Source organism: Monodelphis domestica, chromosome 6, assembly GCF_027887165.1.
Source record: "Monodelphis domestica isolate mMonDom1 chromosome 6, mMonDom1.pri, whole genome shotgun sequence".
Taxonomy (NCBI): domain Eukaryota; kingdom Metazoa; phylum Chordata; class Mammalia; order Didelphimorphia; family Didelphidae; genus Monodelphis; species Monodelphis domestica.
Window position 1 is genome coordinate 293,232,826 of NC_077232.1, and position 16,669 is coordinate 293,249,494.

General features: G+C 37.6%; 1 protein-coding gene across 1 annotated transcript in view; it reads right to left on the bottom strand.

The window, feature by feature from the left end:
- Positions 1–2,617: 2,617 nt before the first annotated feature.
- SGCZ (sarcoglycan zeta) overlaps positions 2,618–16,669 on the bottom strand; it is a 613,518-nt gene continuing 599,466 nt past the window's right edge. Inside the window, exons 8-9 of the mRNA XM_001364245.4 lie at positions 10,806–10,929; positions 2,618–3,804 (exon numbers count right to left, since the gene is read on the bottom strand). Coding sequence (XP_001364282.1) covers positions 3,610–3,804; positions 10,806–10,929 — 319 coding nt within the window. The 3' untranslated portion in view covers positions 2,618–3,609. The remainder of the gene's footprint in view (positions 3,805–10,805; positions 10,930–16,669) is intronic.

Genomic DNA, 16,669 nt, shown 5'->3' on the forward strand with positions numbered 1-16,669 from the left:
CCACCTGGCACCCAGGTAGATTTGAGACAATAAAATCAAACCCAAATAAAGTGATTCTCTCTTTTTGTAGCATTAAGTAAAGTGAAAGTTTGATAATTATCAAATCAGGGGAAGAATTAAATAAGTCATTTAATTTGTTCTATGTACAGTTAACCCAGATGATTTAAGACAAAAACTTTACGAATCAAGAACACATGTGATACCCAGTGGAATCACGCGTTGGCTACGGGGAGTGGGGGGGAGGAAAAGAAAATGATCTTTGTCTTTAATGAATAATGCATGGAAATGATCAAATAAAATACTATAAAATTAAGAAAAAGACAAAAACTTTACATTGTTGCTAGACTTTTTACAATTTTCTGGGTTCTTTGATCAAATCAACATTTTTTGGGGTTGATTTGGATAAAACAATTGATGATATGCATGTTGGATTTGCAGATGGCATAAAGCTGAGAGAGATGATTAGTGCATTGAATGATAGCCAGAATTCAAAATGATCTTGGCTGGTGACAATGCTGGTTCAGATTTAATAATAGAAATTATAATAGGGATAAATGTAAGGCTTGGGTAGTCCAATCAAATGGCTTCTTTCAGATCCAACAGATCTTCTAAAAAGGAATCTGGGATATGAATGGATTATAAGCTCAATACTGATGCACTTTTAGGTGACAAGAAGAGACACATAATATCCATAATGAAGTGGGTTATAGTCTCACCATTATCCCATTTGGCCAGACATCTACTGGAGAACTGTGTACATTGGTGGGTGCTACCCATGAAGTACATTGACTATTTTATCTCTGACACATGCTGACTTTGTGACCCTGGCAACTCTACTGAATATAGCAATACTCTAGGCAACTTTCTACATTGAAGAGAAAGGGCCAACTTATGGTGTTAGAAGAAATTTCCTTTTTCAGGGTAGTTCCCTATTCCAAAGAAAAAGGAGTTCTAGGTCTTGTGTTTTGGGCATTGTCCAGAGGAGGAGGTCTTGAGTTCATGACATGAAGATTAGGTGAAAAAAATGGGGATATAGCCTAAAGGAGAGAAAACTTGGGGGGATGTAAGGGATGCATTTAGAATATTGGTAGGGCTTTCATCTGATAATGGGGACTAGTTTTGCTCTATTGACATTAGAGCATGGAGAGAGAGTGACAGAGTTAGTTTTGATGTAAATCTTTCCTAATAGAAGAGTTCTCCTAAAGTAGAAGCATCTACCTCTGGGAAGAGAGGATTCCTTCTCCTCCTTGGAAGACTTATACAAAAGTAAAAGACAACTTCATAGGTGTGGTGAGAAGGCTCTTGTTCAGATATGCATTGTCCAAAGACCTCAGAGGTCCCTAATAAATCTGAGGTTCTGTGACATATGAACATACTTGGAGAAATGTGACCCTGTCCTCTTCACTTTGCATCATCTCTGTTTTACTGGCCATGTTAGGAAGCAGCCACCTCAAGAGAAGCAGTCAGGTACCTCTCATCAGGAAGGACAACAGGGACCACTTAAATTGATTGACATGTAAAACAGACAACTTACCTTATGTCAAACAAACCACCTTTCCAAAATAGGAAACATTTAATATTATTTTACATTCACAATCCTGCAATTTTCAAGACACTTTTGTCAGGCAGGGTTCTTATAAATTAATTGACAACATTCTGAGTCCCCCTGCCACCCACCCCCTTTTTAAAGATGTACACATTAAATAAAGTCATTAAATATTGGAAAATGATAAAAGTCTAGGATCCTGGTGATAGGCTAGTTGAACAGCTCCATCAAAGACATTCCAAAAAACAGAGAGAGAGACAGAGAGAGAGAGAGAGAGAGAGAGAGAGACAGAGAGAGAGAGAGAGAGAGAGAGAGAGAGAGAGAGAGAGAGAGAGAGAGAGAGAGACAGAGACAGAGACAGAGAGAGAGAGAGAGAGAGAGAGAGAGGAGAGAGAGAGAGAGAGAGAGAGAGAGAGAGGACTCAGTAAAAGTAAGACTCCTTGATGTAAATTATGGTTCAACAGAGTCAAGAGATATGTTTGTTAAAACTTGCTTTTGCTTTTTCCTTTCTTTTCTTTCTTTCTTTCTTTCTTTCTTCTTTCTTTCTTTCTTTCTTTCTTTCTTTCTTTCTTTCTTTCTTTCTTTCTTTCTTTCTTTCTTTCTTTTCTTTCTTTCCTTTCTTCTTTCTTTCTTTCTTTCTTTCTTTCTTTCTTTCTTCTTCTTTCTTTCTTTCTTTCTTTCTTTCTTTCTTTCTTTCTTTCTCTCTCTTTCATTCCTTCTCTCTGTTTCTTTCTCTTTCTTTTTTCTCTCTGTTTCTCTCTTCTTCCTTCCTTCCTTCCTTCCTTCCTTCCTTCCTTCCTTCCTTCCTTCCTTCCTTCCTTCCTTCCTTCCTTCCTTCCTTCCTTCCTTCCTTCCTTCCTTCCTTCCTTCCTTTCTTCCTTTCTTTCTTTTCTTTCTCTTTCTTTCTTTCTTTCTTTCTTTCTTTCTTTCTTTCTTTCTTTCTTTCTTTCTTTCTTTCTTTCTTTTCTTTCTTTCTTTCTTTCTTTTCTTTCTTTCTTTCTTTCTTTCTTTCTTTCTTTCTTTCTTTCTTTCTTTCTTTCTTTCTTTCTTTCTTTCTTTCTTTCTTTCTTCTCTCCTATCAGATAATGGATATTTAATGAGACTACTTGGAAACCTTGCACAGGAACAGATAAGAAACACTGGGATTCCATTCCCATTGGAAGTTCACTAGTTCCCAACATCATACATTTCTTTTGTGTTAATGAGGATTAATGACTCTGTGACTTTAAAAGCGTGATGTCCATTTTCCACACCATCAGGAGGTCTTGCTTTACTAGATGTTCAAATGAAAGCAAACACTTCACATGCATTAGCCACATAAATTTTCCATAAGGCCATTCAGATCTTATGCAGGATAGCATTATTAACTTGCTACAGGTTATATTGTGGACCACACTCAAAATAATGTACAGAGTTCTGAACATACTGAAAAAGAGGAATAACATATTGGATTGGATTGGAAGAAACAAAACTCAGGGCAGGATTCTTACTCTCTCCTTCAAATCTCTCTCTCTCTCTCTCCCTCACTCCCCTCCCTCTCTCTCTCTCTCTCTCTCTCTCTCTCTCTCTCCTCTCTCTCTCTCTCTCTCTCTCTGTTTAAAAACCATGTATTGAATTTGTTTAGTAAAGCAAGCATTACATAATGCTTTCAATATTTAAAATTATGGATAAAAGTTTACATCCAAAAATATGAATGGAAAATTGTGCTTTCAGACAGTAGTGTTAGTTATCATACAGGGTTTCCCGATTCCCGATGTGTCTCCCTATGGGATACTGAGGGAATGTCTCTTGATCACATATGTACGTGCAGTTTCCATCCCGGTCCTGCCAAAGTTTAAAGCATGTGTTTGCCTCCATGTAGCAAAGACACCCAGGGGGACGGAAGGATCTGGATTTCCTGCTGAAGATAACAGTGTCCCCCCAAACCTCGGTGCTGTCTCCCTATTGAATAGCTTTGACTGAGGCTCTCTGCCTGGGACTCCTTGGGAGGCAGACAGCAGAACTGGGTTGCAGACGGCCTGGAAGGGAAGGCTATTCTGGTGTGAGGTGCCATCAGGGGTGTGTCAGTGCCACAAGCAGATGCTGCTACTGGAGTGACACGTAGAACCCACTCCGGCTGGGGAAAGGTACAGTTTGCCATTGGGACAGGCACAGAGCTCATACACAGTCTGTTGAGGTCCTGAAGAGCTTGGTGGGGCAGCTGAAAAGGAGCCCACGGGCAGATTTCCCAGACGAATGGTGTCTGCATTTAAAAATATCTAGGAGGAAAAGAAACCATAGTTTAATGTTTCTGGACATGGTAGAACCCTTAAGAACTTTGTTCTAATACCTGTCCAACCTCTATGATTCTTGTTTATGTCCTTCCCTATGATTATCACAAGGGATCCTCTTGATATGCTAGAGGAAGGCTTCTTTTGACAACCAAATGATACCAAATGAACTTGTCAGTTGCTTGCCAGCTCTTCCTTGCTCTTTACCATTCCATCTTAGAACTTGAGTTTTTTTTAAAGGAGGAGGAAATCTGGGCATAGTCAGACATGGACATCTGATTTTTGGAAAAACTGGGTAAAAAATCCCACAACAATAAGGCAACCCAGACTGAAAGGGAAGGAAAGTTTTCAAGAAGAAATTCTCACCAAAAACTATTTACTATATAAAGGTGTTCATAGGATAGAAACACAGTCCTCAAAAGAAGACTTGAAATCTATTTATTATCAGCTACATACTTCCAAATGACTAGAAACAAGATAAATGCATTTCAAAACATCTCTGAAGTTACTTTTTATGCTCAGAAAATTTGCAAAGATGACAAGAGATGGGCAATGTTCCATACTGGAGGGACTGTGGGAAGACTAGCATTCCAGGTCATTGTTGGTAGAACTATAGATTAATATAACCATTTTAGAAAGAAATCAGGAGTTATAGAAATAAAGTTATTAAAATGTCTTTTAATCTAGAACTTTTGCCATTAAGAGGTCATTGATTAAAAGAAATTCTTCATAGACACCAAAATATTTAAAGAAATGCTTTTTGTGATAGGAAAAGAAGGGAAACATAGGGTTCATTGAGGGTTGACTAAAAATATTTGTAGTACATGACTATAATGGAAACAATAAATATGATGAATACAGAGAATTATGAAAAAGTTTATGTGAGCTGATATAAAGTAAAGAGTCAAGAAAATTAAATATTTGGTAATAACTTAACATAAGTTGAAAGAACAACTATAAAACAGTCTAAAATGAATATTGCAAAATTACAAAGAACAAACATAGCCCCGAGGAAGCACCTTCTTTCTTTGCTTTGCAGATTTGGAAAATTGATGGGTGTGGAATATTGCAATATTTTCAGATTTCTTTCAATGTTTGGAATAGTTTGATAGTTTTTTTCTTCCCCTTCAGAAAAAAAAAACCATGTTATTTATTATATAGGAATACCTTTCTGGAAGTGGGAAGGGAGAGGGACACGAGGAAAATTAAGGATACATAAAAAAATAAATGCTAACAATATCTGTGTTTTCTTAACATTGTTAAGCTGGAAGTGCCCTCACATTAGAAGGCCTTGTGACCATGCCATCTTAATATCCATTGAAGTGTGTGATAAAGCATTATATAGAAGAGGCATAAAACTCATTCTGCTTAACTTTGGAAAGCAGATGTAGGGACAATTGGTGAGAGTTGCAGAGGGACAAATTTAGGCTCCCTGTAGAGAAGATGCCACTAATAATGAGAACTACACAAAAGTGAAATGGGTAATTGCAAGAGGTAACAGCATCTCCCCAGAGGTTTTCAAGTCAACTGTGGATAAACATTTATGGGCATATTGTTTAGAATATTTTTGTTCAAGCATGAGTTGGACAATGTGTCCATTTTGGTCCCTTGTACTCCCATGATTCTCTCCGGGCTTCAGTTTCTTTGTCTGCAAAATAAGAACTTTGGATAGTAGGAACTTTAGAATCTCTTTAGCTCTAACCACTATGATCCTATAATCAAAGTAAATGGTGTAGAAGCATTAGATCAAGAAAGTTCAGTGGTCAGTCCTCTCTAGCTGGCTATCTATCACATGGCATACAAATAGGGCTTAAGTAGACCCTTGATTGAGTCAGGGCCAGGATATCTATAATAAACCATTCAGGAGCCAATGGGGGCTGGCACCTTCTTTGAAACTTTCAATCTGAAAGAATTTCTAAGAGTCCTGAGGAGTTAAGTGACTCACCTTGGGTCACAATCACATGTAAATGGTGCCAGGTTGACTCAAAAATCCTTGAGCCTTGCTGGCAGTAAATGGGGCAGAAAGACATAGCGGTGTTCAGCCTTGTCCTAACTAGAATTTTGAGTGTCATTGATTACTGATTTGCTATGCAGCCAGATCAATCACCAGATAGGAACATTCATGAAAGAAAATTCTGAAGCATTCACGCATGCCTGTATATTTGCAACCAGATAAGCCCAGTGCAGTTACTAGTGCAGTGGATATAAGTCAGGGAGACCTGAATTTAAAGCCAGCCTCTGACCCTTACTCGCTGTGTGAACTTGGACAAGTCATTTAACTTCTCTTAGCCTCAGTTTCCTCATCTGTAAAAATAGAACCTGACTTCTCTAGTTGTTGTGAAGATCAAGTGAGAGAATAATTTCAATATATTTTGCAAACTTGAATGTGTTCTATAAATGCTAGTTTTTATTGTTATTGTTATTAATTTATTCACAAATATACAATCCCTCCTTGCTTCATTTTCCTAGATATATTATTTAGGTGACATTTTGCTGACCAGCACAGTTAATTTTTGTATTTGTTCATTTAATGAGCATTTACTAAGGTCAACGGTGTGTAATGCCCAGTGTAAAGCTCAGGAGGAGATTTAATGCTTAAATAAGAGACAGTATCTTCCCTCATGAAGCTTACAGCCTAGTAAATGGATAAGACAGAAACTAAGATAACTATGGCATCTGACATCACCGGAAAGAGATGCATGATAAGAGAGTTGCAAACAGTGTTAGAGAAGGTCTGGGGGTAAGGGGACCGGGGAATTCTCTAAAGAAAAGATACCATTTTCATTGGGGATTTTAAGGTGATCCTATTATACATACATTCACATACATGTGTATACAGATATACACTGCATATGTATGATATATATCTATATTTACATATCTATATACATGAAGTGGCTGGGTAGTTGTTTCTTGCAAACTCCGACAACCCAATAATCTTAGAAAAAATTGAATGCTAGATATATAGTAACTAAAATTGAATTTACAAGATAACAAGACAAACATAAACACCACAGGGAAGAAATTGGAAGACACAGGGGACCTTCTTTCCAATAAAGTAGAGACCTTGAAAAAGAAATCAACAGATTTGGAATACTAAATACAGAAGTAGTAGAACATTTGGGAGGAGATAAACAAAAGACAACAGTGCTAGGAGAATACATGAATTTTATAAAAGTGCCTGAACTTCAAAATAGGATACAGATAAAAGAATATAAGGACCACAGATCTCCAATAATATCATGAAAATAAAAGAAACCTTCAGGAAATAATACAAGGAAACTGTAAAGAATATTTGAGGGTGCAGTGAGGTAGTTTGGTGGATTGAGAGCCAGGCCTAGAGATGGGAGGTCCTAGGTTCAAATTTGAACTCAGACACTTCCCAGCTATGTGACCCTGGACAAGTCACTTAACTCCCATTGCCTCACCTTTACCACTCTTCTACATTAGAACCAATACACAGTATTGATTCCAAGACGGAAGGTAAGGGTTTTTTAAAAAAAATGTTTGAATATGGACAACAAAGTACTGATCAAATTGACAAGAGTATCACTGAGGTAGAATGGGAAACATGATTGCAACTCCAAGGCATGTTGTGGCTTAATCTCATTTTTTCAATCCCAAACTAAAGTTTATTGTAACCAGTTGGGAGAAAGATCAAACAAAGGAATACAAATTCAAATAACATACAAATACTATTATAAGAAATCAGAAGTAATGACAAAAGGGCAGCAAAAAGCCCAAGTTGTATTTGGATTAGACTAAAGATTTATTTTTTCATTGGCATAGAGATTGTCTGCCATTAGATAATGTTGATACATTTAGTTTGTACCCTAATATATTGCTGCTGTAATTTGGACATATTGTTTAGTCACGAACAGGTGAACTTTAGCCTGTTAAGGGGACAATCATCATGAATTCCCAGTAATATTTCAATTTAGCAAATCATGTATTGTACACTTGGTCCTAGGACATCATAACAAGCAACCATGTGGTTTGGGCTTTATAAAAATCACGGGGAAATAACTAAACCCAACCTCTTACCAATGAGTCATTTAATATTTATAGAGCTCTTATGATGATAGTATTTGCAGTACATTTGAAAGAGTGAAGCATGTATAGTAATTATGAAAGTGTCCCAGCTAAAGAAAATGACAAAGAGACCCTTGATTCAGATTACATATCTGATTTTGGATAAATCACTTAACCTCTCAGCATGTTTTATCTGGGCTTAATTTTTGTTTGAATTAGGAAGGGAAAGAGAACAAAGAAACATTCTAAAAGCTATTTTGATGAAATCAGGGTACAAGTAAATAAGGCTTTCCCATTTGTAATGGGAGCCAAGAAGGAGGAGTTTATTGATATACTTCCCTAAACCACTTCTTAATTTAAGCCTGCTTATCCCTCACTAATCCACAAAAGAGGACTACAAAATTCTAGAACTGATTCAACAGACTTGAACCCCATGTGTGTTTGAGATGGAGATAGATTAGGGAAAGGTCAAGGAAGTACTTCTTGGGACGCTGTATTCTGTCTCCTGTCTGTATTCTGGAGTGTCTTTCTCATATATTTCCATATCTACATTTGACATGGGTCAGGACTGTATTAGAATATCAGGCTAAATTTGAATCTCCATATCTAAAATTGAATGTGGCACAACTAGATATTATAGAGAAGAATGAAATGAATGAGTTATGTCAACCTTCCAGCCTTCCTGGAATGCTCTAAGTCTGTGTTGGCAAAACCATGGCATGGGTGCCATGTCAGGAGGGCTGCTCCTTTTTCCCTCTCCACAGTGCCTGCGGACATTTTTTTCACATGCCCTGCCCCTCTGCCCAGCAGTCAAATGAGAGCACTTCCTTCCTCCTCCCCCTGGAGTAATGCAGGCAGCTTGAAAGTTCAGTTTGGGCACCTGATTTTGATAACATTGGCCAGCACTGCTCTATGTTATTGAGGTCCCTCTTCTTGATTTAAAAGCCAGATATTCTTCTATTATCACTGCTCCAGTCCCATCTCTTCCTCTTATCCACAATCGTTTCAGTGTACTATTTTAATCTTTAATCTCTTCCTCTCTCCTGGATTATTTTCTGATGCCTACAAACACACTAATTTTCCCTTATAATAAAACTAAAAAATAAAAAACCTTACTTGACATTCCTCTCTCAAGGATCTTCTTTTATCTGCCTGACTATTCCTTAGTGTCCTTAGATGAATCATCATCTATTTTATAGCCCCAAATCTGGAGTCTACTTCATAGCTCTGTACTAGGTCCTCTTAATTTCCTCTTTTAGTGATCTTATCAGTTTCCATGGTTTCCTCACCTCTGTATATTATGCTCATAGTTCTCTATATTCATCTATTGTGTATATTGTGAATTTCATTTTCATATCACCAAATGGACATATCAAATTGGGCTTTCTGTAGGAATCTTGAACTCAGTGTGTTGGGGAAAAATACCTTATTTTCTTTTCCCAGAACCCATTTCTCTTCTGAACTTTGCTGTTTCTGTTTGGGCTCCCCCATCCTGTCCTTCTGTGTCCACAACATTGTTGTCACACTAGAGGCTTCCTTGTCTAACACCCACTATGGCTGTTCAGTTGTTGCATCTTTTTCTCCCTAACTTCACATCAGATATTAAATCCATCCTCTTATTCCTCTACTCAGGCATCACTTTGGTGACCCTGGTCATCTTTTTTCCTGGTCTTTTTAGTAACATCTCTGCAGAAGAAAAGACTAAAGGGAGTGGAAAAGAGGTCTCACAACTCATTGGAAATACTGGAATGGCTTTCACTTTCAGAGAGCCTAGGCTTGTTCTACTTGGCTCCTGAGGACAGAATTGGGATCAATGAGTGGAAGTGACAAAGAGACTATTAGTACTGTCCTAAAGTGAAAGAACGCCCTTAGGGGAAGAGGAGGGAGAAAGAGAGAGACAGAGAGGGAGAGGGAGAGGGAAAAGAAACAGAGGAGAGAGAGAGAGAGAGAGAGAGAGAGAGAGAGAGAGAGAGAGAGAGAGAGAGAGAGAGAGAGAGAGAGAGAGAGTTTTTTGAATATGTATATCTAGGTATAAAAAGTAGGTAGCTTGCTCAGTGGATAGAGTTCTGTGCTTGGAGTCAGGAAGATCTGGGTTAAAATCTAGTCTCAGACACTTACTAGCTATGTGACCCTGGGCAAGTCACTCAACCTCTTTCCCTTAATCTACTGGAGAAGTGAATGTTAAACCATTCCATTATGGTCCACAGTGTCACAAAAAGTCAGATATGAGTGAATAACAACAAAAGATATTTGTTCAGGGTTTCTTCCTCTTTATCTTTTCCCATACTGTAGCCTAGTCATTTGGTCACACTCAAAATGAAATAAACATCAGATTATCTTTATCTGGAAGTAAGAATTATATTATAAAAGCATAGACAATAAATAATGAAGACTTAAATGAATGTGATGCTAGTTCACCAGGCAATGGTGGGACAAAGGAGACAGAGGAAGGGAAAAGAGAAATTCACCCAGTCCCAGTAGAGCAGTCAATTCTGCCACCTAGATTAATTATTAAATGGATCAGTGAGCCACAAAAGGTCACAACTGCTCATGATGACATTCAGTCTGGGGTGGCAGCATGCTTCTCTTGTATTCAGCTGGCCAGTGTCACTGGTGCTCCTCTGTACACTCTGAGACCCTCTTCTCCAAAGGGCTCAAAATTTTCCTAATTTGCCTCATCCAACTTGACTTCTACCTCTCATGATTAAATGATCAATCCTTGCTTCCAGTTGAAAAAAAAAAACATACTTCCTTTCAGTCTTAGTGATAAAAAGAGGCCATACTCAGTTTCTTCATCTGTAAAATGGAGATGTTCACAGCACTGACCATACAGGACTTTTATGAGGACTTGTACACATGTATATTTTGAGGTAACTCCCCAAAAGGTATGGGCATAGTTTCCTAAGTGGTGTAAAGTTTTCTATGATAGAGCCTCTCATTGCCCTGTCCTTACTCACCTCCCCCTCTGTGGATTGTAAATGGAGTTCTTTCCTGCAGGTGGCCTTGAGGTCTCCTGCAGCTGCGCTCACTTGGACCCCTCTGGGTGCTTCCATTATCAAAGATCTAGTTGGAGATTCAAGTCTAAGAAGTTAAAAACAAAATAATCATTAACCAACAAGCATAAGGTGAATGAGAGGCACCCCTGGTGCAGTGGGAAAGGAGACAGACCTGTAGCCAAGAAAGAACTGGGTTGCAATCCTGCATCCAACATTGACTAGGTGGGTTACCCTTGGGAAGTCACTTATCCTCCTCAACTTCAATTCCCTCATCTGCCAAACAGGAATATGATAGACACCTTTCTCTACATCACAGAGTTGTGAGGATCAAATGAGGTAATATGTTTAATGTGTTACCTAGATGTCAGCTATTATAATAAATAACAAAGCTATGAGAAATTAAAAAGAATTTATTCTCTGATGGAAACTGGAAATGAAAGGAATATCTGTTCTTTTAATGAGAAAAGGGGGAATTTTGGCACAAACTTTCTATTATCTCTTTGAGGCTGGTAGCTGCTTTCAAAACTGTTCATTGATTATTGTCAATTCTCTGGCTTTCATTCCTCATTTTAGGCAACAATTTCCTCTTTATTACCATTCATTTTTTCCATTCTGAAAATAGGTCAAGGGATATTTATTTCATTCAGTGGTTTATGTGTTATCTGTATGTAGGTCAGAAATGAATTATCTCATACTTTCTTGTATGTATCCCCCAAACGCAGAAAATTTTCTTTAGAAACAGTAGACTTAGATTTCATAAAAGTCATTAATATTTGAAAATTGCTCACATGCAGTAAAAAATTGGTGAATTTGCTGATTTTTCAAAGTTCCCATGTACCCTTCTAGAAACTGTAGCCTAGCTTGGTCTCAGAGAAGATCTAAATTTGGAACTTCAAGGGTGATGGACAATTAGACTTCTGATGAAAGATGAAAAAGACTGAGATTATTAAGTTCAGTAGAGGCTGATTTGAAATGTCTTCAAACATATTAGTAAAAATTTTGAAAGAAAGAAAGCATAGAGCTTGGAGGAAGGAAAGGGGAAAGGAGAAAGAAAAGAGAGAATATATGAAGAAGGAATCAACATTCTCTCTTCTTCTAGCATATATTTCTCTCCCCTCCATTATGATCCTGGATCACTGAAGACAGATTGACACTTTGTCCCTGAATGTGGTACTTTTGCTGCTAAATCATTAGTGCACAAGCCCATCAATTTCCTCTGCCTGGCACTTTTATGACCAAACCCGATATCATGGATTTTGTCTGGTAGACAATAACACCATCACCAATTGGCTCTTCAGAGCCTTGTTCCTTCTTGGCATCCAGAAAGATCTTAAAGGCTCAAAGGGAAAATATTCAAGAAACATGATGCAGGAAATTACTTCATTTCCTTTTTCTAGTTCATAGTTTACCAGTCAAAGCTATTGAGTATTTTGTTGATTCCATATCTGGGCATCCCCAAGAAGCTGAAACTGGATTGACATTGTTACCTCTTATTTTCATTGGGTTATTTCCATAAGTTAGTTTGTAACTATATTTTATTGTTTCAAAAGTTTTTCAAAAGTTTGCATTTTGTATTTTGAATTTTGAATTTCTATAATTGTAGGTTTTGCACTTGAATATTTGCAAATATGTTTTCATTGATTATTTGTTTTCATTGAAATTTTCTTTTCTTTCATTTATATCTCTAGTACAGGTTAGCATTGATAAAGTATAGCAATAAGAATAGGATAAGATAAGCGTAAGATTAAGACTATTTTTAGGAAATATAATAAGGTTAGGTATAGCTTTAGAATTACACAGAATAGCAAGCATATGGGAGAGATTTTTCATCTCTCCCATATGCTTGAAGGGGGGAAATTGTAAGGATGATATTAGAAAATAAGTATTGTTTTATTAGTTTAGGGATAAGAAGTAAAGTGGCTGCTTGAGAAAAGAACTGGAGTTTGAAGCAGAGCTGAGAGAGTGTGTTAATTTCAAATGCTGATAGTTATAACCATTTTTCTATGTCAATTACTGTCTCTGGCAGTTGGGAGTTGGTCTCTGGCGGTTGGCAGAGACACACTTTCAGAGACTCTCAGGGCTGGAGGAGGCAACATCTTTGCCTCTCTCTCTGTTGGAGGGAAAGAACTGAAGGAGCTCAGAGTTTTCCTTTTCCAATTTGGGAAACACTATTGAATATCTATTGTGGTTTTATAGATTGTTTAACTCTGAGAAGACCAAAGAAAAACCTGGTCTTTGGTTGGGACTCTGAAGTTGGGACTCCAAGTCTGTACTCTGAGACTCAGATTCTCAGACTCTTGATTCTTGTTGAGACTCAACCAGCTAACCTTTGCTATTTTATAATTTGAAGGCAAAGTTAAGATTTATAAGGAGTTTTTATTTAGAAAGTATAAATTTGGGTAAGTCAGGTCAGGGAAGATTAGTGTAGCCTGTGAAACACAGGAGAAGTGGTTCCTTGCGGAACCTGAGAGTTTATTTGGGTGTATTTAGAATTCCTTAGAATTAGAAATCCTTCTTTGTCCTTATATATTTCAATAAACATTTTATTTTTATAATAAGAGTTTCTTTAGTGTCCTTGCGCCTGGCCCTGAAGGGAAGTTCACATTTGAGCTTCACTTCATCACTGAGGATACTTTTGATTACATCTATCAAAAGTATCCGAATAGTTTGGAACTTATATTGGAAGAGTTTTTCTATCTATATTTTGTGTAGCTCACCATTATCATTTAAAAATTTTTTTTATATTAGGCACCCCAAAACTGCTTCTGGGAACTACTGTAATGTTCCCCTGTTGTTAATTACTCCTAGAATTAAGAATAATTACCTGTTTGTGGATGATCTTATAATTCACGCAGCATTTAATTTAGACCTGCCAGACCTAATTGAAATGAATATTTAATTAGAATGTGTCACTAGTTGAAAATGGTGTGTATATTTTGCAATTCTAGGGAAAGCAATTCAGTGACTAGAAGCATGAACAAGTGCCAAATCCTTTATTTAATAGATGGCTACAGTTTGGTCAGAAATCAAGTAGGTTGCAGCTGGGCTTTGATATGACTGAAAGAGTCCTGTTGAATTCATATGTCATAAGAGGATCTGACAAAATTTTTGCAAACTTATCACTGAGACATTTAAAAATGTGCTAGAAATTCCTAGATATTCCTGTTACTCCATATTTATCACTCAGGCAAAAAACAATCATTAAGCAATTTTCCATTGCCTCACCTGAAAAGGTGGAGAGCAGACATTAAGTGCAGAACAAAGCACTCATTCATCCCAATGCTTTATTTCTCTATTTCACTGATCTATGATTTTATCATCATGGTCTTCATCAAGATGGTTGACCTATGTACATCCTTCTGGCAAACCACTGATCTATGGGTATTGATCTATATCTAGGTCTGGTATGTTCTTTAGGTTCTTCTGGGCATTTCATTGGTGAAGCACCCTAGAACTGCATCACTTCTCCTTCATTCATCATGTTGCTTCTCATTGATATCTTCTTGCTGGGTAGTCATTGTGGGTAATGCATAATGGCTTAGTGATTGTCACTAACTGTCTTTGATCATCTTTTGAAGGTTTATCTGTGCTAGTGAGTCTTCTGAGATCATAGTACTCCATGACTATACCAGATCACTGAGAGAATATTAACATGAAAAGATCAGCTTGGGAAGTAGGGAGCACTTGGAGACAGCTCAAGGTGCTGTGCTATTTCCAGACTATGACCTGGTCTACTCTCCTTCATTTTTCAGAGTATCTTACTATTTCACAGTTGAAAGGGACTGAATTCAGGGACCATTTGGGTAGAGAAGCAACAGGCACACAGATAAAACAAATGTAAACTTGGTCATCTCTAAAATAATACAGTATAATGTAGTACAAGATTTAGTAGCAGCCTCGTTTAGGATCTAGGTTTGGTACTAAAAATTCCCTCTAAGCTCAGTGGCTAGCTGCAGTCATACCAAAGATGAGTAGTTCTAGGGCCAATTCCCCATTCATCTTGGGTTTTTTCTTGGCTTACTTTGCCTTAGGGCTTTCCCTCTCAATATTCAGGAGATAATCACATTCAGATATTGTACCTCTGGTTGCTTCTAGTCATCAGACAGGGAACAGAACAGATTCCTCTCCCTTTTACTCTCTCTAAAACCTCCTTCTCTGCAGAAAAGAGGGGAAACAAGATGTGAATAGTTTGGACCATTAGCAAAGAGTTGTTCCCCTGCTCTAAATGAATAGGAAGATGTTGGTTCTTGGGCTTCGTTTCATTAGCTATAAAATGTACCACGTTGGCTACTTGTGTTGATGATATAGTCTGCTAAACCCTTTCATCCATGTATGTAGAATGACTTTTTAGTCCTGGGAGTCCTGGAGTCAGGGAACACCATCACCCCAACTGCCCTCCCCATCAACCTCATTATTTTGAATGGTTGACAGAATGGACCTCCACACCTTTGCGCCTCTCCCTATGGCCTTCAGTCAGCCCCAAGCTCAATATCACGGGTATTTGAAAACTCTGGGTAAATAACATCTTTCAGTTGCTATAGTTACATTCTAAGTCCTAAGTCTCCATGGCAATGCCTTCCAGAGAGTGAATTGAAACTTAATAAATATAAAACATAAATCCAAAGAATGCAAAGTGATATCCCCCTCAAATCTTGTCCTATACAACTCTCAATTCACTCTTTGGACAACTGACATTATTCTTGATTCTTTTTTCATTCACAAAGAAGCATTGCTTTTTGTCAAGAATTAGCTCTTTACATGCACCATTGTTTACATTTACTCTCATCTCCTTGAGTATTTTTGTTCTTCAATTAGGCCTTCTTTCATTATCTCTTTGAGACTACAAACTGGTATGAGCATTCATAATTGGGAAATAACCCTATGCCCTTGAACTATTGGTCATAACTCCTAAAATCCTCTCATGCTTGTCATCTTCCCTGTATATATGTCTTGTAGCATCTTGTCACTGGTGATCTAAGGACCCCTGCTCTTGCCATCTGTTCCTCCACTGAAACTCCGGGACTCTGGGGCCTTTCTATCTTCTTTGAAGATGAATAGTCTTTTATGTGCCCCACTCCCCACCCTAAAATACAGCATGAGTTTCTTGAGAGTAGAAAATGTTTCTCTTTTTCTATTTATGCAGAAAAGCATTTGGTACGGTGATTGACACATTATTGAATGCTATTTTAATTTATTCCCTATATCGGTGGCCCTTTTGATCACCCTCTTCCTGTTTTTGAAAATTCTTTCTCTTGTTTTTACACACTCTCCTATAATAAATTCAAAATGGATATATATCTTGAATATTCACGGTCACAGTACAAAACAGTTGGAAAAGAAATAGACCTACTACTTTTCACAGCTTTTCCTAGAGGGAAATCTCTTTAATTAGTCAAGAGATTGAGACTATCACAACAGTTAATTCTGATGAAATGAATTTAAATGGTATTTATATGAACTAACTAACTAAATATAATAATGATGAGAAAGAAGGATTTCAAATGGGAAAAATTCTTGCATCAGGCGCTCTGATAAGGGTCCGATATGCTAAACATACAGAAAATACAGACATATTAGAAAAAGGATCATTCTACAATGGGTGATATTTGCATGAAAGATGTTCCAAATCACCAATATAGCAGGGTTAAGTAGAGTCAGTTTGCTGGCCTGGGGTCTTTCTCATGGTGTCAGACTCAGGCTTTGGCTCCTTGATCAGGGAAACGTGCCATGAAGGGATATCACAGAAAGCCTGATATTGGTCTTCAGTGACTAACAATGCTTCAAAGATGAATGTTGACTGAGCATCAGGCAGCCTGGCTCTCCTC